Genomic DNA, 20,858 nt, shown 5'->3' with positions numbered 1-20,858 from the left:
TAGAACTCCGAAAAGCCCAACGTAATTTCTCCCCTTTCCCAGCGGGCAGGGCAAATGAGAGCAATAATTTATTTCTTAGAATCAAAATATCAAACCTGTTAAAGGTTATAAAAAAAAAAATGAGTCACTTAGTCACCAAACCCCGCTCTGGCCGATTTTTCAATAAAATTAGTTTTGAATGTATGTAGATGCTATATCGATAGATCTATCAGCTTATCCACGTGCGAAATTTAAATTCCGCTCTATTTCGTCAAAAAATCAAAATGAATAATGAGTTTGAGTTGGCAAACCTACTCTAACATCGCCTGTACACGTACATGGATTTACTTGCACTGATAGTGCGTATTTTAAACTATCGCGACAATAACTGTTTACACGTAAAGTGTTGACAGTCTCACCAATCTCATTCTTCAAGAGTGAGATGTGATGTTGTCATTTTAACCCATTTGCGGCGGACCTTTTAATTAATATTTAATTACCACATTTAAATAACATGCTATTTATATCTAATGGCCACGCACCAGTTGCGTTGACGCAGTGAATAGGTTAAGGTACTATTTGACAGGTCATGAAAATCGGTTAAGTACTTGTGATAGTACGCGACATGCATCATAATATATTTGACGCATAAGTTGCCACTACGGGAAAAAAGTGTGTACCTAATGTCGTTTTCTTGGTGTTTAAAATGTTATCGGACTGATGCTCCCATCCCGTAGCACATTTTGAACCTTCAAACGAACATAGCTAGTTAGCAAAATCTGCCGAAATCACCAGAACAACAATGAGGTCACCTCATGCGTACCGCAATGCGTCGACACCCGCATGACTCAATGAATGTTTTTTATTATTTTTTACATGCCCACACATTCACGAATCATGTCAAAATCGTGTGTGTTTTGTTTTTAGCGGTTGGCACTATGTATTTTCTATAAGAATGTTGGCTATCATCTATGGTCTGCAGGATGGCTTCTGTTCAAAATATTATATCTAAGGATGCAATATCGCAAGTAATTTTAACATACGCACACGTAGAAACTGTTAAAATTAATTGAAATTAGCATGAATGAATAATAATTCAAAATACTAATACATTAGGGTTGGCACTCTCCATCATTGAATTTATAGAGATAGTGATCATGTGACAGTACATGATCTGATCATAATGTAATTGCAGCATAAGGCTTATTGGAATTTGTTGTTGCTGCATATCTTCTATCCGTATTACAAATATTTTGTCCATTTCTTCTATTAATATTTTTCTTTTCTTTGTAATTATCGTAGATTGCATTGGTAAATTTTTTTTACATGTTCCATGATTCGAACTTTATCGATTATAATTATTCTAATCCTAGAATGACACAAAATACATACTTTTTTAAAATCGCTTAAGTACGAATTCACGTAAGTCAAATTCGCGTAAATCGAGGACTTACTGTATTTGGAATAGTTGCGGCACATAGATAACATCATAAATTACATTAAAAATCAACGTAAATGCACATAACAGTTTTTCGTGATTTACTCGAAACTTAAAAAAAACCTCCAGAGCGGGTTTAACGATTAAGCAACTCAAATATTATGTACTACGGTATTATTATAACTCACCACTAGAACTGTCATCATCACTCTTCAGGTCTCCAGGTCCATCCTGCGTTCCATTTGTCATCACTTCCAAGAGACTTTCCTCAGTTTTGCTCGACTTGTCGGTAGACGCATTGCCTGATTTTTCTGCTGATGGTCCTGATTTGTTTCTGTACAAAAAAATTATTCACAATAAATTATTACTAATAATCAAAAATTTTAATTCACTTCAGACGGATGAGTCAAAAATTGTTTATTTAGATTACCAGGGACGACGAACCTTTTGCTACATGTCTGTTCAAGTACACCCGATCCTCTTTTTGCACGGTTTCGAAAAAACACGGTTTAAAAAAGTGCCGATTATTTTTTATTTACACTGATTTTTTTGCTTGAACACAGTTTAAAAAAACTAAAAAGAATAAAAATATGTATGTACATATTTATCAAAAAATTGCGTTGTAATGGATGCCGCCCAGACATACATACGTACATACATGCTGTCACTAGTCAGTCACTTTGGGTTCGATACGAGAGAGGCGCCGCGTGTTTCAGCGTCATTAAATATTTCCAGCAATGATAGAGATTTTTCGCCAGCGAAAAACAGCAGTAAACGTGCACGTTTATTGTCATGTAGCGACACTGAATGAATATATTTCTCTAAGCTAAATTTAATTTAAATCGAAAACTATGTATTTTTATGTATAAATAATAAATAAATTGGATTTATTTTTGAGTTCAAGAATATCGTATTTTGAGTTGATTAAGTAATGGAACCTATCTACCATTTTTGTATGGGCACTATATCTTTTTTTACATGGTTTTATTTTACAAAGTATGCGAGCCTATACTACAAGGTTATAAGTGTTTGTCCTTGAAAAAACAAACCCAACAATGAAGTAGTATTCTAAGCTGAAAATATTTTCTTTACAATTCAATAGCTACGTCCCCATTTAGTCACTTCAACGCCGACTTCCTCTTCAACTTTTAAATTCTGGTTTTACACCGAGAAGTTTTGTGCATGCGCAGAGGAGATGAATCCGTTTTACTGTCTACATTCGTTCATCACAGCTTACACTTCGTTGAGTCATAGATTATACATCGAAATAGATTCGCAGGTGATGAATAAAATTATTCACGGTAATACAGCGCCACCACGGAGCGTACGGGAAACGAGTGTAAAAAGTTAAAAGAAAACAGTAAAATTTGGAATAACAAATACTTAATTATATTAGTTATTTTTTTAAACTTATTATCACAATCATATTTGTAATAAATAAGCATAATTGAGTGTGTCCTAACGACAAAACCAGTCATGGAACTAGTTTAGTGCCATCTATCGGTGCACTTTGTATTACATTAATGATATTTATTCTTGTATGGATATTCACCCTCGCAAATAAAATATTCTATGCCCGAACGTCATACGAATAATTCTGATTGTCAAAATAAATATTACAATTATACTAGGTATATTGTAGGTAATTACATCAATTTAAGTTGAAGAGATTTAAATTTAATGATATAATATATTTTCTCACTACTGTTCGGAATAATGAGGGCAACAGAATCGAATGAAAACGTCCTTTTTCAGAACTTCACACGGATGTCAAAGGCAAAATGGTGTCAGCCACTTGCTCAAACTATTAGGTCTTACCCTGACACACAAATTGAAAAGCAATATGTGTACTTGCCAGACCCAGGATTTGAACCTGGGACCCACGGCATAATAGTCCAACGCTTAAGCCGCGCGGCCACCGTGAGCGTTATACATAATACGACACATCAATACTACAATATGTCATTGAATACCTACTATAACTAGATAATATATTCGATACAACACAACAGTGACTCGTATGAGAACCACGAGGGTTCATTTTTGCTGTAGCCCCAGCTCCACTCCTTGTTGTTTCCTTAGTCTTGTGGAGCTCCTTTGAAAAATACGAACTCAAGCTCTCAATTTTATTTTTAACCCCTGTTATCGACATGCCATTTGACTCGTATGCAAACCACGAGGATTCATGCTTGTTGTTAGCCCCAGCGCCACTCTTTGTTCCCTTTGTTTTATGGCACTCCTTGGAAAAGTAGAACCGTAAACATTTTACTTTTACCCCTAAAACTGACATTCCAAATTTTCCTACCAATAATATGTAGGCATCATTGCGCTTCAGTTTGTTCGTATAGTCTTTATGGTTATATCCCATAATGCGCAATGAGCCCTTACTCTCAATAAAATCCATTGTTATCATTTCAGTCGACATTTTGCAAAAAATCGTAATATTCCAATACTAAAATGCATCCAATATGATCAAACAGACTCTAATAAATACATTTATTGACAACGAACTGACAGCCAAATGCACGAACGACCCGAATCTTACCGAAAAAATACGAAGCTGCTGGGGTGTTCCGCAGAAAACAGAAATCCAAGCCGGTCGGATCGCAGTGCGTTAGTACTTTCATCACAAAATGGCGGCCATTTTCAACCCGATTTCAAGGTCGACGATGCATGCCCTGAGTTCAATTCGTGAGACGTATGGAAAAGTCCCGAGTGTAGACCCGGGCTAATGAGATATTTGTGATTGCTTGTCGGATGTCAATTGATTTACACATGGTTAGTTTATTGGACACTTTAAATGGGGCATAATATTGTCGATGTTTTGTAAAAAGGGCGAATCAACCATTTTGGCGAAATCGAGATTTTAATGAAAATACAATATGTACCCCACTAGCTTTGTTGTGTAAAAACGGCGAATTTTTATCTCCACAGGAAAGTACTTAAAAACGATAATCGACTAAAATTAAATTAATTAAAATTATGAAATAAAAAGCAAATGTGACATATTAGGCCTTTTAAAACATTATATAATAATACCTATTATAATGAAAATATTTTTTCTAAGCTTTATTATAAACTTCTTAGATATTTATAATCATCTACAGGTAAAAAACAAATAAACGTCAAAAGTTAAAAATCCTCCTCCTGTAAAGTAGCATTTTGGTTAATTCGCCCTTTTTACATAACACCGACGATATGTACATGACGTAGTGCCTCCAAAAATCCCTATTGCTTATCAGTATTCTTTTGTCTTCCCTGGTCATACCAGCATTTGGTCTAGGCTTCAATTTTAAAAACTAACCAATTCCATCTGCAATTTGTAAACTTCGTTCAATGAAAACAAATAAGAATGGCTGAAAAAGTGTAGTGTGCTCTATTTATGTCGAATGCCCACAGAATAACTCCACCCTTTGCCACGGGTGTATTCATTATGAACGCAGTGTGGTGTTGCTTTTTAGCTGCACTCAAAATAAATTTTCCATGAACCGCCGGCATCGGTTGGATAAAACCACAGACAGTATCCATACAGTCTCGGGTAAAAAGTTGTTATTGGTTAGTGTAATAAAATGATCACTCACCTGTTGCTATCTTTGTCGGCAGCGGAAGTGTCACCACGGCCCTTCAGCCTGAGGCTGCGCCCCATCTGTAACCACAAAAATGATATACCATATTAAATTTGAATATAATTTGAAAGTACGGTAAATATATTGATCAAATGTTTAATTAATGTTTCTGGCCAGTTGCAGCGGACAGTCTTAAGAGATAATGCGGTAGACTGTTAGGTGTACAAATACAAACGCCACGCAAACGACACATTGAAACCCTGTCAATATTAATAGGAACGACGGGCAATGTTTAAAAACATCATGGTTTCCAGTAAATTCCAATGTCCAAACTGGTACAGGAAACCATCACACTTTAGTGAGGTTGCATGCATACACAAAACAGTACATTTATCTAAAGAATGGCATCTGCAATGAGCCCAAAATGTTGAGGAAAGAAGGAAGAACACCCGTTTAAGCCAAAAAGTCTTATTACGCGTGTTAATTTACTGTATGGTTTATAAGCAGTTTTTGATTTAAACTGATAACATAACTATTGGTCTCTGGTACTTATAATAGAGTATGGCAAAAAAAACATCACCGGTTATAGAATTGGATGAATTTATGCATTTACAGATGATGTGTTTCAAATACTGATAAAGCAAAACATTTATAAATTAGAACAATATTATCGCTCGCTCGCATAATGGATAAATATCAGTGTTTGAAGCTAATTCTTCAAATCTATCCCGTATTGTAATCTACTTTAATATATTTTTTTAACCCAAAACCTTTTGAATTTTTGTATCTTAGTCGATGAATTCGTAAAAACGCAGTAGCGGCCTCATCTCGACTTTACGTTAACTAAATTGCTCGGACGACTTGTGGCTCGGCAGCCTCGCGTAACGTTAATTTTGCTCAGTCAGTACGCGGCTATTGACTATTCATCAGATTACGAAATTCAACTATATTACAAGCATTTTCGTAATTTTAGAGAGTTGATTATAAAAAAAACAGTAGACTTCAAAAGTGCAAACAAAACTTGATTTTTTTTTCAAAGCAGGATTACCGAAAGCAAGTCGACATCGAACATTAATGTCACTCCGCAACATGTGTCTGGATATATCATCCAAAGCCGAATAAACACGATTTTATATGTATTTTTATATAACGGACTTTCGGCTTTAACGGACACCCGTTAGTCTGTTATATCGAGGTTCTACTGTTCTCAAAATCTTTACCAATTCAATAAATTTACTACTTAATTTATCGTCCATCTAATTTTAACTTATTGTGGTTTTTCACCACAATTTTCGTGCTAGTGTAAATATCCATTGTCATACTTTCTTTTTTAAGTGCAAGCATAGAGTTTTCAATCCATGTTTTTGTAATTTTATTATATATCAAAAAAAGGTGTTGTGGGGGGTGTGCCATTATAGCAGAATACGACAACAAAGATGTTAACACGAATTTGCAATATGTATGCTTATTGCAAATGTGGGTAATTCTTCAACCACATTAATATACACTTTTTCCTCGCATTATTTATGATCCAATTTCGATATGTGGCCTACTTTTTTCCCCCGTTCATCGCGACCACGGCGAGTGCGGATTCGTTATATCATGATCTTTTTTTAAAACTGAATATTGTGGAGAAATTATCCACCAAATTTAATTTTTAATGTGGATGAGACGGGACTCTATTGGAAACGAATGCCGACACGTACGTTTATTTCCATAGAGAAGACTGCTTCTGGATTTAAAGCATCCAAGGATCGTCCAACTCTTCTTCTCTCAACTCATTGAAGAAACTGATGGGATTGGTGAAAACAATTTAATATTATGAAAGCTATCAGATACATCGACGAAGCGTGGAATGAAGTCACCCAGTAGTGTATGAAGGGTATTTGGAAAAGGTTGTTCAGTTAAATTGTTGAAGTTGACTGCAATTATGAAAATGATATTCAAAATATCATCGATGAGATTAGTCTTATAGCCATATCCGGAGGCATCGAAGGTGTTGATGTAGATGATATTCAGACTTTGTTAAAATCACATGGTGAACCCTTAACTAATGAAGAGCTGTAGGAAATGGACTGTCATACGTCCCTAGAAAATGACGTCACCGAACCTGTTCCCGTGCGACAGTTAAGTGTTAAAACCATTGAAAAGGCCCTTTTTCTTCACAATCAATGCATGGAGTTGTTAGAAGAGAACAACGAAGTTTATGAGCGAGTGAGAACTGTAAAACGTGGCTGTAATGAATTACTTAACAGTAGCATGTAATCGCAAATTTTGCACAATAAACGTAGAGGTCAAACAAGGGAATCCTCCGTTGATTGCGAAATTTCGCTTATCGTGACCATTTCCAGAAAGTATTCTCAGCAATGAACGGGGGGTTACCTCGGTTATCCAGATTACTAATTGATTATAAGTTCTGTATGATCATGAGAAAAATGTATATTAATAAATACTATTATTTTTTACTTGGTGACTGAATTTTCAAAACTAACTAATACCCACCATCTGCAATTTGTATTCTTAGTTCAATGAAAACAAATAAGTATGGCTGACAAAGTTTAGTGTGCACTATTTATGTTACATCTGAATAGCCTACCTCCAACCTTCGCCACCGGTGTAACCTATTATGGAAGAATGAATTTTTTTATGAGCACGATTTTAGAGTAATTTTATTTTATAGATGCTTTGTCCGAGTAAATAAATCCATGGGCATGGAAGAAAATAAAAACACCAAAAATTTGGAGAAAATTTATTGGTAAAATAAGTCGTCACAAGACAATGATTACCAAAAAGCAAGCAAATGATAGAATACAAAATATTTTTATAACCAATATATAACATATCAATTACAATATGCTGGTGGCAAAAATTGTTTTTGTCGCTAACGCGGTATTGCATGCCAAATGACAATATATTATTTACATTCGATTGACAGTGCCCCTATCAAAAGTAATGGTTTTTACGACACACATACTATAGACAGACTAACAGACAGAGAAGAATGGAGGAAACTCGAGGACTCATTCCACTATTGAGACAACGGATCGATGACGCCTATTAATGATAATAATGATAAACTGTCTGACTTGAGATCATAATGAAATAATTCCAGGTGACTTGTGTTTATTATATTTGTATCGCCTTATGAGCCGTCAATATTCTACAATAGGATTCATTAATAGGTATAATTTAATTCCAAGTGGATTGATTAGAAAAATTCCACGGTGTCGAGCTACCAATCTGCAAATTACATATAGAAATGGACAGGACACATATATGTAACAAAATGCCCAAACGGTAGACCTAATAGTCAATGAAATTACTAAGTTGTACAGAAGTAGGTGACAATACACCTCGCAGGAGTGAGAGGAATAGAGACTGATGATGATGAAATTATATTTGATGATAAAAAGCAGAACAATGGCGGTTGAGTTAACTTTCTATTTTTTGCGAAAGGTTGTGTTAATCCCCAATAAGACTAACCTCGCTGTTCCCCGAGTCATCATGATCATCACTATGAGTTTCGCCGATCTTTCCTCGGCCACAGTGTTTCTTTTTACGCTTGGAACTTTTGTCGTCATCGTCGGAATCCGTATCATCCAACACGCCCTTCCTCCTCTTCTTTTTTGAGAATTTTTTCTTTCTTTTCAAATGCACCTCCGATGGCTGCGATTCGCAATTTGACAAGCTATCCGACACATTTTGTTGATTGACGTCGGATTCTGATGAATTCGATGAAACCAGAACCGCCCTGGCGTCCTCATTCAGCCTCTTGGAAGTCACAATCAACTGACTGAATTCGTTGTAAATTCTGTCAAGATGGAAGTCTTCAAGAACTTTTGCTAGATTCTTCGACAGCAACCGTTCGATCTTGACTTCGGAAACCATCTTACCGGTGACAATATCATCTTTGATTTGTTTCAAAAGCGCAGTCAATTTAGTATCAATACCTTTCCTAGGCTTGGTTTTATTTTTTATTCCTTTACTAGATTTGGTTAAAATCGGTTCGTATACATAATTTGTAGGTTTGATCGCTGGTTTAGGGCTACATCCGATAAGGTTCTGGAGCCCTTTAGACGGAGTTAATATTTCTGGAAACATTATTTTGATAGGAGTGTCGTTGAATGTTACAATCTTTGGTGAAGATATCGCCGGAACACTCTGGTCTTTAGAAGCCAACAGTTTATTGATGCTAATGCATCTTATCAAAGGTTTAGGAGTGCAAGGCGTGGTTTCCAAATTATTTTTTTTACCTACATCAGTAGTTTCATCATTATCATCATCGGAGGTCTTGTTATTTGCAACAGTCCCTTTGATCGGAGATTTAATGAGATTCTTATCTTGGTCACTGCTCAAGTTGGGGAATGAAGAATTTGTATTTTCATCAGATGACGATGTACAATCTTTATTCTTGGAATCGTTTTCATCAGACTTTATATTTGAATCAGTTTCTGTAACATTACCCATCACATTTGATGGTGGCTGAACCGCTGATTCTTTAGAAGTGGATTTATCCATCACTGTTTCTTGATCTGTTGTACTATCTGTTCCACCATCTACTGGAGTCGATTCAACGGAAGCAATGTCATCCAAAGATGGCCGAAGGATAACTCTGGGCACCAATTCTTTAGAAATGGATTTATCGATTACTATTTCTCGATCTGATGTGCCAGCAACTGGTTCGTCATCCATCACTTTCGTTTTAACCGTGTTTTTATCTACCGTTTTAACTGAGTTTGATTCAACAGAAGCAATGTCATCCAATGATGGCCGAAGGATAACTCTGGGCACCAATTCTTTAGAATTGGAATTATCGATTACTATTTCTCGATCTGATGTGCCAGCAACTGGTTCGTCATCTATCACTTTCGTTTTAACCATGTTTTTATCTACTGTTTTAACTGAGTTTGATTCAACAGAAGCAATGTCATCCAAAGATGGCCGAAGGATAACTCTGGGCACCAATTCTTTAGAATTGGATTTATCGATTACTATTTCTCGATCTGACGTGCCAGCAACCGGTTCGTCATCTATCGCTTCCGTTTGAACCGTGTTTTTATCTACTGTCTTAATACCACTTCCGCGTCCGTGACCGTCATCAGTTTTCGATATTTTATCTCTATTCTTAGATTTCTGTTTGTATTTTGTCCGAGATTCAAATGAACGTTCACCCTCTTCATCTGATTTTTGATCAATTTTAATTTTCTTCGATTTGAAAGATGTCTCATCGCTAGGAGAATCTAGATTTCTGTCGGATGAATTTAAATGTTTCTCAGCGTTGCGGCTGACTATCTTATTATGTAAACTATTAGAGCCACCGGAATCACATGCGATTTTATTATCAGTATTACCGGAATCGGTCTGTCTGGATATTTCTTCAGATGTATTATTTTCTTCTCTGGCCATACGCTGGTCTTTACCAATATCTGACGACTCCCGTTTCTTATCATCACTTGACTTTGAAGATTTCTTAAAATTAATTAATGTTTGCTTGTAACATTTGGGCGAACCGCTCGATTGTAAGCTTGAAGAGTGCGGTTTATTTTCCTCAATATTTGGTTTTCGGTGTTCCGAATCGCTGTCTGAAGATATAATATGCCTGATTTTTTTTCGTTTTTTGCTAGAAGCCGTTTTTTGTCTATGGGCAGTGACAGAGTATGAAGAACTCCATTTGTCCATTTTCTTGTCTTCCTTTTTAACAGTGAAATCTTTAAAATTTTTGAATTTGGAACATGGCAATTTGTCATCAGTCTCGCTAATATTGTTGTTTACACTTTCATTGTCATTATTTTGCGTATATTTTTTACGGTTATGTATTTTTTCTATAATATTATTTGCAGTCTCTTTTGGGTAAGGCGTTATTAAAACTCTACATTGTAAGTAGTGTTTGAAATCTGTGTTCTCGGGAATCGACAATGCGCGGTTCCCTATTGTGACTTTTCGTGAATCACTTTCTTCCGAAATGTCTTTTGTCTTTGGTTGCGAAGGAGTTGCCGAATTTGACGAATTTGCGACTTCATTATTATTTGCCGAAATCCCTGTATTTTCGCTCGGCATACTGTTTAAAAACAATTCTATTCTATCGCGGACACTGCCCTCTACTCTTTCTATTGAACGTTTCGACAACAAACAAATCATCGCGATTTTTTCGTTGACTTTTCTTACGTTTTCGACCGAATCCAGATATTCCGCGTTGATTTTCGTATCAGTCAATGCTTTCGTTCTTTTCTGAAGATTGACGCCGAGCTTATTCAAGTATCCCACGGCGATCGCGAGGAATGCAGGAAGAGGGACAATATCGGGTTCGTCCATAGTTACAGATCTTCCGTCAGATTTTTTCGCGCCTCTTGGGCCTTTTACGAATTTGTATTGTGCGCACACTACTCACGTGTGATACCCGCCGGAATACTCACGATTGATATGATGACGCATAAAAATGAAGTTAATGCATCTTGCAGAGAAATATTTCATAGTCCATGATATAAAACGTTAATTTCTCACAACATAGCTCAGCCATTACGCCACATCCATCAACCAAAGACGCGACAGAAATGTCGGACAAGATCCCGTGACTCTAGACAGCAAAATTTTAGCGGTTCGCACACGGTGTACTATTTAGTAAATTATTATGCAGAAGCTGGACCGAAATTACCTCTACAGTTTAATTGATCGAAATAGGGTTTAACACACACTAGCATCGAAATACTATAATTCAGAAATTATAAACGCCGAAGGCAAAAAAACAGAGTATTCATTTTTTTTAATTAACATGGAATTACTTACCGTTCATACAATAAATGCGCGTATAATGTATGTAATCACAGGCGCCTCTCTCTTAATCTGGGATATGCAGGATTACATACCTATTGAATTTAAATAAAGCTAACTATGATAATTTTCGTTTCCAGCGACAGTCGGCTGCTAAACGGCAACAACGAAAAAGTAAACTACATAGACTGCCGTGGTAGCAGATCACACTAAAAAAGTATTTGTTTTTTTATTAAAACCTTGGAAACTCAATACATAGGTAAATTCACAATAAAATTTACCTGATTTACCTACCTACCTACCTAAAATTATTTATTGTATTATTGTCACTTATAATTTAATTATAAATAATTTGTAAGATAGACAAAGTTTATTTTTATCGCTCGATAATTTATTATTGTCATCTGAATAAAAAGCGAAATATTGATGATATTGATTTCAATTCCCAAACAAAATATCCCATTTACAAAATAAATTGAATAGGTACCTAACTCCGAAGAGATTGGACGGTGCTCACCGTCACTCCTAAATAAAGGCACCTTAAGTAATTGTTTAAAATTAAAAACGTTTATTTTCATTGTACCTAGGTACTTTAATTTCTAATACCTAGGTAATTATTAATATTTCACAAACGTTAATATTGATATTATTTTCATTTAATTATTTAGTACTTTTTAAAATGTAAAATAAAAAAATTAAACCTTCAGAGACAAAATACCTAGGTACCAATTAGAAAATTATAAAAATACTTTCAGGAAATTTAATAAAAAAATGCATTTTATTTTATCAGCCTACAAAACTGATATAGTATACAGCCATTAATAATTTTTAGTTTTATTTTAATAATTTTTGTCATGTTGGTGTTGGTTTACTTTATATTATCTCAGTAATTGCATGCTTTCATCATACTATTCCTTCAAGTCTAATTATTTTTTTCTAAAGGAGTCCCTATTTAACCCGGATTAAGTACTAAAGGTCGCGTTGAGAATATGGCTCAAAGTACATTAAACGACATGGCCGGCAAATTCGCGAAAGGGGGCCCTCCAGGCTTGGGAATCGGACTTAAAGTGCTCGCGGTTGCCGGCGCCGCAGCCTACGGAATTTCACAATCGCTGTACACAGTCGAGGGAGGACACAGGGCGATCATGTTCAGCAGAATCGGAGGAATACAAAAGGACGTCATGACGGAAGGAATGCATTTTAGAATCCCGTGGTTCCAGTACCCCATCATATACGACATCCGCTCCAGGCCCCGAAAGATTTCCTCGCCGACCGGTTCCAAGGATCTTCAGATGGTCAACATTTCTCTGAGAGTCCTGTCCCGACCCGACGCGAGCGCCCTCCCTATCATGTATAGACAGCTAGGTTTGGACTATGATGAGAAAGTCCTACCTTCGATCTGCAACGAAGTACTGAAAAGTGTCGTAGCTAAATTCAACGCTTCGCAATTAATCACCCAACGTCAACAGGTTTCGCTCTTAATAAGGAGAGAACTAGTGGAAAGAGCTGCCGATTTCAATATTATTCTTGACGACGTTTCATTGACGGAGCTGAGTTTCGGTAAAGAATATACTGCAGCCGTAGAGGCTAAGCAAGTCGCACAGCAGGAGGCCCAGAGAGCAGCCTTCGTCGTAGAGCGAGCAAAACAAGAGAGACAGCAGAAGATCGTGCAGGCTGAGGGAGAAGCGGAAGCCGCTGAGATGTTGGGTAAAGCCATGGGCATGAACCCTGGTTATTTGAAACTAAGAAAGATCCGCGCCGCTCAGAGCATCTCTAGAATGCTCGCCCAGTCCCAGAATAGAGTGTTCTTGTCAGGTAACAGCTTGATGATCAACCTCCAAGATCCCAGCTTCGACGACCTCTCAGAGAGATTGACGAAAAAGAAGTAATATCCACTTGAGGAGTCACTGACTGCTGCAGGGAATGTCGATGCGTTGAACGGTGCGGTACCTGACAATGATGATTCTGTTACACTATCCCCTGGAGTGTATTACTTGGAAAGTGAACTCCTTATTCCAACTTTCGAAATGAAATAATACTTGTTACAATACAAAGCATTTATCTTATTTTAATATTCTGTTGCTCCGGTGTTAATCTTACTTACTAGTCCATAGAGGTGTTAATATTATGTAAATAAAAAATTGTAAAAAAAATATAATTTCTTTTATTACAAAACACCAATGTCACTGCAGATAAAAAGATAATAGTAGTCCATAAATATCTTGTTTGATCGTAGACAGAAACTTAATTTAGACGGGGTTTTGTAGCCACAAGCGACTTTTTTTATGAAACGATTGCCTTTGAACAATTTTATCAGTAACTAGTCCAGAACTATTCGTATCACAGATGGTGATTCCACAATATGTTTTAGCATAGTTGAATTAGTAGCCATAGAAAAATTAATATCTTATACATAATACAGCAAGCTTTATCATAATAGCTATAATGTATTATACCTACACCGCGATTTCCTAACTCTCGTCTCGTGTGGCACCAGACGAGATGACGTAATTGTGTCGTCACGCTCGAGGCATGCCGACCGCGCACAGAATAACCATAGAAAATATTATTATCATACACCTATATGTGTATGGTGACAATGAATAACGCCGCTGTCTGACCACTCGCTATTTTCTCGAATGCTATTATCACTCCGGTAGTACGTCATAATGATGTCATATGACGTCATCTCGACCGGGAAGCTTGCACTCGCAAGTTCTAACATAGAGCCCCTAGTGCACTATTGATTTTCCTTCTGTTCATTTAAATAATTTGACTACAAGCCTTTATGCTATACTATTTTCCAGAGTATCTATAACTAGAAGCTTATAAAATATTTTTATAACACTTGATGGTGATTCATCAATGTTTTTGTAGTTAAATTGGCGCATTGATAGATGGCAGCTTGTTTTGCTGTTTCAATATTACTTATGTACATATTTTTTTATTGTGATTAATTTAATTGTAATTAATTAATAATAATTATTGTCAAAATCTGTTTACACAATCTCCACTCAATATAGCCTAATATTATGGTCATAGGATCAAACATGATAGTTTTTTTTTGACCATGTCCGATCATAATATGGGCCTCCACAGAGTGGAGGTTTTGTATTACATAACAGAATTTTGTTTTCACGAGAAATGGATATTAGCCGCATGCTCAATCTATTAGGACACACATTTATATTTACTTGCCAGACCCAGGATTTGCACTTGGAAGCCATGATGCTATAAGTCAACGCGTTAGCTGCTCGGCCATGGTGGGCAGTGCAGTAGCTAACTGTACATATTCAATTTTTGTGACTAGTCATCCAATTTCATTATTGAGGTGGTTTGACTGCAAATAGATGTTACCACTAGAGTCATCTTATAAGAAAAAGTATCGTATCGGTAACGAATGATACTTGTCCGTGAGGCTTTGCAAAATATCGGTAGCGTTATCGAAATAAACTTGATCGTAGCCACCACACCCGGTTTTCAAACCTGGAACACTACAGCTTAGGATATGTAGGCATGGAGCGATATCCTGGAGGCGGCCATGGTACACAGGATTGCTGCGTCAATGATAATTCATCCAACTATCTACCCACGACGGCCGTGTGGCTTAAGCGTCAGAATATAATGTCATGGATTCCAGGTTCGAAACCTGGTTCAGGCAAGTAAACAATATATTGTTTTTCAATTTGTCTATGAGTCAGAATATGGACCTAATAGGTTGAGCAAGAGGCTAACATCCATTTCTCATAAAAACAAAACCTGCACTCTGTGGAGGCCCATAGTCATATTATGATTTTATTAGGTTATTATTTAATTCTAAATGATTGGTGCATTTGGATGCTTATATAATATGGTACTGCTATAAGACAAAACACATTCCTTGTTCAAAATGGTCAATGTATTCATGCAATATTTGCATAATTAATAATTGTTTAGATTGAGTGAATATAAAATCATGTCGAAATATTTACAGTTTTTCACGACAGTGTGGGATATATAAGTGAATCTACAATACGAAATTACTTGCAGCTAATTTAATTATTAGTTTCAGCTTCACTTTCATGTATTTAGGCTCCGTTCCTACAGAGAACTGGGTAGGACTGATTTCATTGCTAGATTTTCAGCATAACCAGTGTTGTAGTGAGATTTTAGTTTGTAGCAATTCTACAAAACTTTGGCATCATTTAATTGTAAAGATATAATATATTATATTCCAACAGGCCTCGAGACCCAATGACAGTAGCGTATTTAGTAATAGAAGTGAAACAAACACCCAGGCTTTGAGAAAATCACATAAATATATTGTTTGTGTCCTCCCCGGGAAACGAACCCGCAGCTTCCAGATGATAAAAGGCTAGTGCTTTACGCATGCACCACGAGAGATTAGTTTATGTTTTGAACATAAAAAACCTTTCCTGGATGCTTGGCAGACATTAAATTTAATGATAACTGGTAAATATTCGATTAAATTATTATTTTTATTTCAACAATTCATTATACAAACTAAGTAAAATAAATATTTACAGAATTAAATTAATAGGTATAACATGTTGGTAATCATAGCGAATGAACAATTTTGAAATTTGAACTAATCTACAAGCAATAACTTCATGTAGACTTCCATCATTATTGATTACTTTAGAGCTGACGGTTGAGGTAGACGGTGCTTTGCCATTTCGATTTCCGCTTCATAATAGCTCATGGCATTGTAGCAAAAGTATTCAGGAACCTTGTATGCACTAGTTTTTCCGGGATCTACACCGGGTCCTACGGGTTCAGTGGCCTTTCGGATGCAGGATTCTGTCAATCCTGGTACGTTGACATTAGGTCCAGAGGATGCACTACAAGCGGCCTTAGGTGGGACAGTATTGCCGCTCTGCTGGGATAATCTTCTAGAGACCAACGTTAAAACATTTCTATATTTGGAAGCCATCATATTTTTATGAAATGTCTAATTTGAAAATTTTACTGACTGACAACTAGGAATTTTCAGGGTTTCAGACCTGAAGAGAGTCTGACGTAACTAGGGGTTGGCAGCAATGGTTTGTTTTGAAAATACTTTGAGATTCTCTATGCTCCGACCGGTTTTTTTCAGTGTTACCCACAAAAGAAAATAAATTAGCTTTTCAAATTTAATATACCTAGGTAAACTTTAAAAATAAAGTTTATTGTTAATAAGTATGCATTATTAAATAATTTAATTAAGATTAATTAAAAATGTATCTATTTAAATATTTTATTTATCAAACGTATCTGTAGCTTTGAGAGAATTCATAAATTTTGATTTTTTTTAAATATAGTTTGGCCGGCTGGTTTTGAATATGGCTGAGTAGACATTCGCATGACATGAATTCTAGTATATTTGGCTTATTTGTCGAATCACGGTGTGCGGACAATCGTATGAATAAAGTAATAAAGTGAATTCGAAATAATAGTATTGCGGTATGCAGTGCGTAAGGATGAATACCGAACCGTTAAACGAGTTCTACAAGACTCAAAGTTTTATGTCAGCTTCGGCGACCGTGTCCCTCTTGGATCATCCAAAATGTGACATGAGAGTTTTCGCCCTAGTGAGGTTGGACGCCTTCATCGACTACTTCTGGCCAGAGATTTCGGAGTCCATCGAGAAAATAGAGATGCTGTCCGACGACCAGACCTTCAGCCATCACGAACTGGCCGCCCTGGTGGCCAGCAAAGTATACTATCACCTGGGATCTTTCAACGTCTCCATGAGCTATGCCCTGCGCGCTGGAAAGCTCTTCGACCTCGTATCCAAAGACATGTACGTGCAGACGATAGTTTCTAAGTTCATCGATCTTTACACGGAACAAAGGAAAGCTTCCTACCCAGATTTTTCCAAGCCCATCGACCCCAAACTGGTGGCGATAGTAGATCGCATGTTCAAGCGTTGCCTGGCCGATAAACAGTACAGCCAAGCTTTAGGGCTGGCGCTGGAGACCCGAAGAATGGATATTTTCAAAGCGGCTATCAATCAGTCTGATGATGTATCAGGGATGCTCCATTACGCGTTCACAGTGGCGATGAGCCTCTTACAAAACAGAGGCTTCAGAAACACGGTCTTGAGGACCTTGGTGGACCTTTACAAAGGTCTGACGACTCCGGACTATGTAAATATGTGCCAGTGTTTAATTTTCCTAGAAGACCCGCTCGCGGTAGTCGAAATTCTCAAAAAACTCACCAGTTCCAGTTCTGAAGAGTCAATTTTGATGGCATATCAGATTGCTTTTGATCTGTACGATTCGGCGACACAGCAGTTCCTTGGGCAAGTCCTCCAAGCGCTTCGCGGTGCCGCTCCTGTGCCCAGTGCGCTCGGAGGTAAACCGCAGCCCCAAGGTGGCCCTTTCGCTTCCCCCTCGGAATCGGACGCGCCTGTTGTCACCCCGGATAAAACACCCGAGAGAGATTTGGAATTGTTGAAGAAAGATGAGAAAGACCGACAGGGTGTTTTTGAAAAATTAGTATCAATTCTCGGAGGTGATATTTCTATTGGTCTCCAGTTGCAGTTTTTGATTAGGTCTAATCATGCAGATATGCTTATATTGAAAAATACCAAAGACGCCATCAGGGTGTCCATCTGTCATACTGCAACTGTTATCGCCAATGCTTTCATGCATTCCGGCACCACTAGCGATCAGTTTTTAAGAGACAATCTGGAGTGGCTGGCCCGCGCCACCAACTGGGCCAAACTCACCGCCACTGCCTCTCTCGGAGTCATTCACCGAGGCCATGAGACTGAATCGTTGGCTCTGATGCAGTCATATCTTCCCAAAGAGGCCGGTCCCTCATCAGGATATTCCGAGGGTGGTGGGTTGTACGCCCTTGGGCTTATTCACGCCAACCACGGAGCGAACATCATCGATTATCTGCTCGGTCAATTGAAAGATGCCCAGAACGAAATGGTAAGACATGGTGGATGCCTCGGTTTGGGTTTAGCCGCTATGGGAACTCACCGGCAAGACGTATACGAGCAGCTGAAGTTTAACCTCTATCAAGACGATGCCGTTACAGGCGAAGCTGCCGGAATTGCTATGGGCATGGTAATGCTCGGTTCGAGGCACGTCGCTGCTATCGAAGATATGGTTGCGTATGCTCAGGAGACTCAGCATGAGAAGATTCTACGAGGGCTAGCCGTTGGTATTGCTCTCACCATGTACGGCAGATTAGAGGAAGCCGACGCGCTTGTCGAGCAATTGCTTCGTGATAAAGACCCTCTACTGCGAAGGGCTGGTTGTTACACTCTAGCCACTGCTTACTGTGGCACCGGTAACAACAGAGCCATTAGGACTTTGCTCCACGTCGCCGTATCAGATGTAAATGACGACGTGCGCCGAGCTGCCGTAACCGGCTTGGGATTCTTGCTGTTCAGAACCCCTGAACAGTGCCCGTCCGTAGTATCTCTCTTAGCTGAGTCTTACAACCCTCACGTCAGGTACGGAGCTGCCATGGCTCTCGGGATTGCTTGTGCTGGAACTGGTCAGCGTGAGGCCATTGCTCTTTTGGAACCCATGCTCAAGTTCGACCCCGTCAACTTTGTAAGGCAAGGAGCTCTCGTTGCTTCGGCTATGATTTTAATCCAGCAGACTGAAGCGACATGTCCGAAGGTCACGTTCTTCCGACAGCTGTATGCGCAGGTGATCTCCAACAAACATGAAGATGTCATGGCAAAATATGGCGCAATCTTAGCTCAGGGAATTATTGACGCTGGCGGCCGAAACGTTACCGTATCTTTACTCTCAAGGACCGGCCACACCAACATGGTGGCGGTCGTTGGAATGCTGGTGTTCACCCAATACTGGTACTGGTTCCCTCTGGCTCACTGCTTAGCTCTAGCGTTCACCCCTACGTGCCTGATAGCGTTGAATTCAGATTTGAAAATGCCCAAGCTTGAAATGAAATCGAACGCCAAGCCATCCCTGTACGCCTATCCAGCTCCTCTGGAAGAAAAGAAACGCGAGGAACGCGAGAGGGTCACCACCGCAGTTCTCAGCATTTCTGCCGCCCGCGCGCGAAGAAGGGCGCACGCTTCCGATACCGGCATTACCAAGATGGAAGTGGACGAAGAAGAGAAGAGGCCAGAGAAAAAATCTAATCCAAATATCACCGTTATGTCCGCTAAGGCCGAAGCCTCTTCTTCCAAATCCGATTCAAAAGAGTCAAAGGACGGCAAGAAGGAAGACTCTGAAGATCGAGATGCAAAGGAAAGTAAGGAAACTAAAGAGAAGAAAGAACCCGAACCCGCCTTCGAAATGTTGAGCAATCCCGCCAGAACCTTGAGGGAGCAGTTGAAGGTGATCACTTTGGGTGAAGGATCGGGGTACGCGCCCCTCAAAGACTTCTCAATCGGAGGTATAGTCATGCTACACCACAATGCGGGAGGCGAACAGGTGTTGGTGGAACCCGTGGCAGCATTCGGCCCGAAACCCGACGAGGACAAGGAGCCCGAACCCCCGGAGCCTTTCGAGTACATAGAGGACTAGACACTTCATTTGTATTATCTATTATTAAAATAATTAATAATTTACAGTGATAGTCATAATTAACAACGCGGCGAGTGGAACTCCGTTTTATTGAGTTTTTTTTCTACTAATAAAATTTAAATGAGTTTGTGTAAATCAAAAGTGACCAACTCCGCTTGGAATGTGGAGAAATCAATCGTATTCTACATGGATTTGTGTATTTTGGATTGATTATTGAAATTAATAATTGCATTTTGTACTAGATGTTTTTCAGATAAAAAATTATTCATTTATGAATACAGTAATAATGTCGGAGTTAGTTGAGTTTGATTTGCACAGACTCAAATATCCTAGAATAATAATATTTTCTGTAATGTTCGTGAAGAATAAATCGATATAATGAAATATGTAATAATTTGTTTTTTTTTTATATTCATTTAAAAACTATTTTTCCTTGAACTCTTGACTGCTTACCTAAATATTTAAATCTTTCCGTATCCTGTACCTCGCTATTATTTTTCAGGATTGCAACACTGGTAGAATTATTATTATATTTTAAAATTAGTAAATACTTTCTTGTCAAACAAGTCAACTGAATCATAAAAATAAAGCCTGTATTAAATTTGTCAA

The 20,858-nt window shown here is 37.9% G+C and overlaps 4 protein-coding genes across 5 annotated transcripts in view; 2 read left to right on the top strand and 2 right to left on the bottom strand.

The window, feature by feature from the left end:
• The window catches only part of XNP (ATRX chromatin remodeler XNP), a 42,450-nt gene extending 30,516 nt beyond the window's left edge, over nt 1–11,934 (bottom strand). Inside the window, exons 1-3 of one of the 2 annotated variants that reach the window (XM_085949003.1) lie at nt 11,767–11,934; nt 4,999–5,063; nt 1,606–1,751 (exon numbers count right to left, since the gene is read on the bottom strand). In XM_085949003.1, coding sequence (XP_085805129.1) covers nt 1,606–1,751; nt 4,999–5,063 — 211 coding nt within the window. In that variant the 5' untranslated portion in view covers nt 11,767–11,934. Of the gene's footprint in view, nt 1–1,605; nt 1,752–4,998; nt 5,064–8,466; nt 11,682–11,766 lie in introns of those variants that run through there. The other variant, XM_085949002.1, reaches the window with a different exon arrangement.
• Nucleotides 11,935–12,587: 653 nt separating this feature from the next.
• Phb2 (prohibitin 2) lies at nt 12,588–13,901 on the top strand. The gene has a single exon (XM_085948795.1). The coding sequence runs from the start codon at nt 12,741–12,743 to the stop codon at nt 13,638–13,640; it is 900 nt and encodes a 299-aa protein (XP_085804921.1). The 5' UTR covers nt 12,588–12,740; the 3' UTR covers nt 13,641–13,901.
• Nucleotides 13,902–16,234: 2,333 nt separating this feature from the next.
• NdufV3 (NADH:ubiquinone oxidoreductase subunit V3) lies at nt 16,235–16,805 on the bottom strand. The gene has a single exon (XM_085949007.1). It carries the CDS (start codon nt 16,685–16,687, stop codon nt 16,385–16,387), a length of 303 nt encoding a protein of 100 aa, XP_085805133.1. The 5' UTR covers nt 16,688–16,805; the 3' UTR covers nt 16,235–16,384.
• A 273-nt stretch (nt 16,806–17,078) lies between these two features.
• Nucleotides 17,079–20,858, top strand: Rpn2 (Regulatory particle non-ATPase 2). Its single transcript, XM_085949275.1, has one exon. The coding sequence runs from the start codon at nt 17,196–17,198 to the stop codon at nt 20,247–20,249; it is 3,054 nt and encodes a 1,017-aa protein (XP_085805401.1). The 5' UTR covers nt 17,079–17,195; the 3' UTR covers nt 20,250–20,858.

Source organism: Rhyacophila brunnea, unplaced genomic scaffold, assembly GCF_057557595.1.
Source record: "Rhyacophila brunnea isolate RB1 unplaced genomic scaffold, BYU_Rbru_1.0 scaffold_21, whole genome shotgun sequence".
NCBI lineage: Eukaryota > Metazoa > Arthropoda > Insecta > Trichoptera > Rhyacophilidae > Rhyacophila > Rhyacophila brunnea.
This window is presented reverse-complemented; position numbering and strand designations above follow the sequence as displayed.

Coding starts and splice junctions, on each gene's coding strand:
- Rpn2 (XM_085949275.1), top strand. CDS start 17,196: ATGCAGTGCGTAAGGATGAATACCGAACCGTTAAACGAGTTCTACAAG.
- Phb2 (XM_085948795.1), top strand. CDS start 12,741: ATGGCTCAAAGTACATTAAACGACATGGCCGGCAAATTCGCGAAAGGG.
- NdufV3 (XM_085949007.1), bottom strand. CDS start 16,687: ATGATGGCTTCCAAATATAGAAATGTTTTAACGTTGGTCTCTAGAAGA.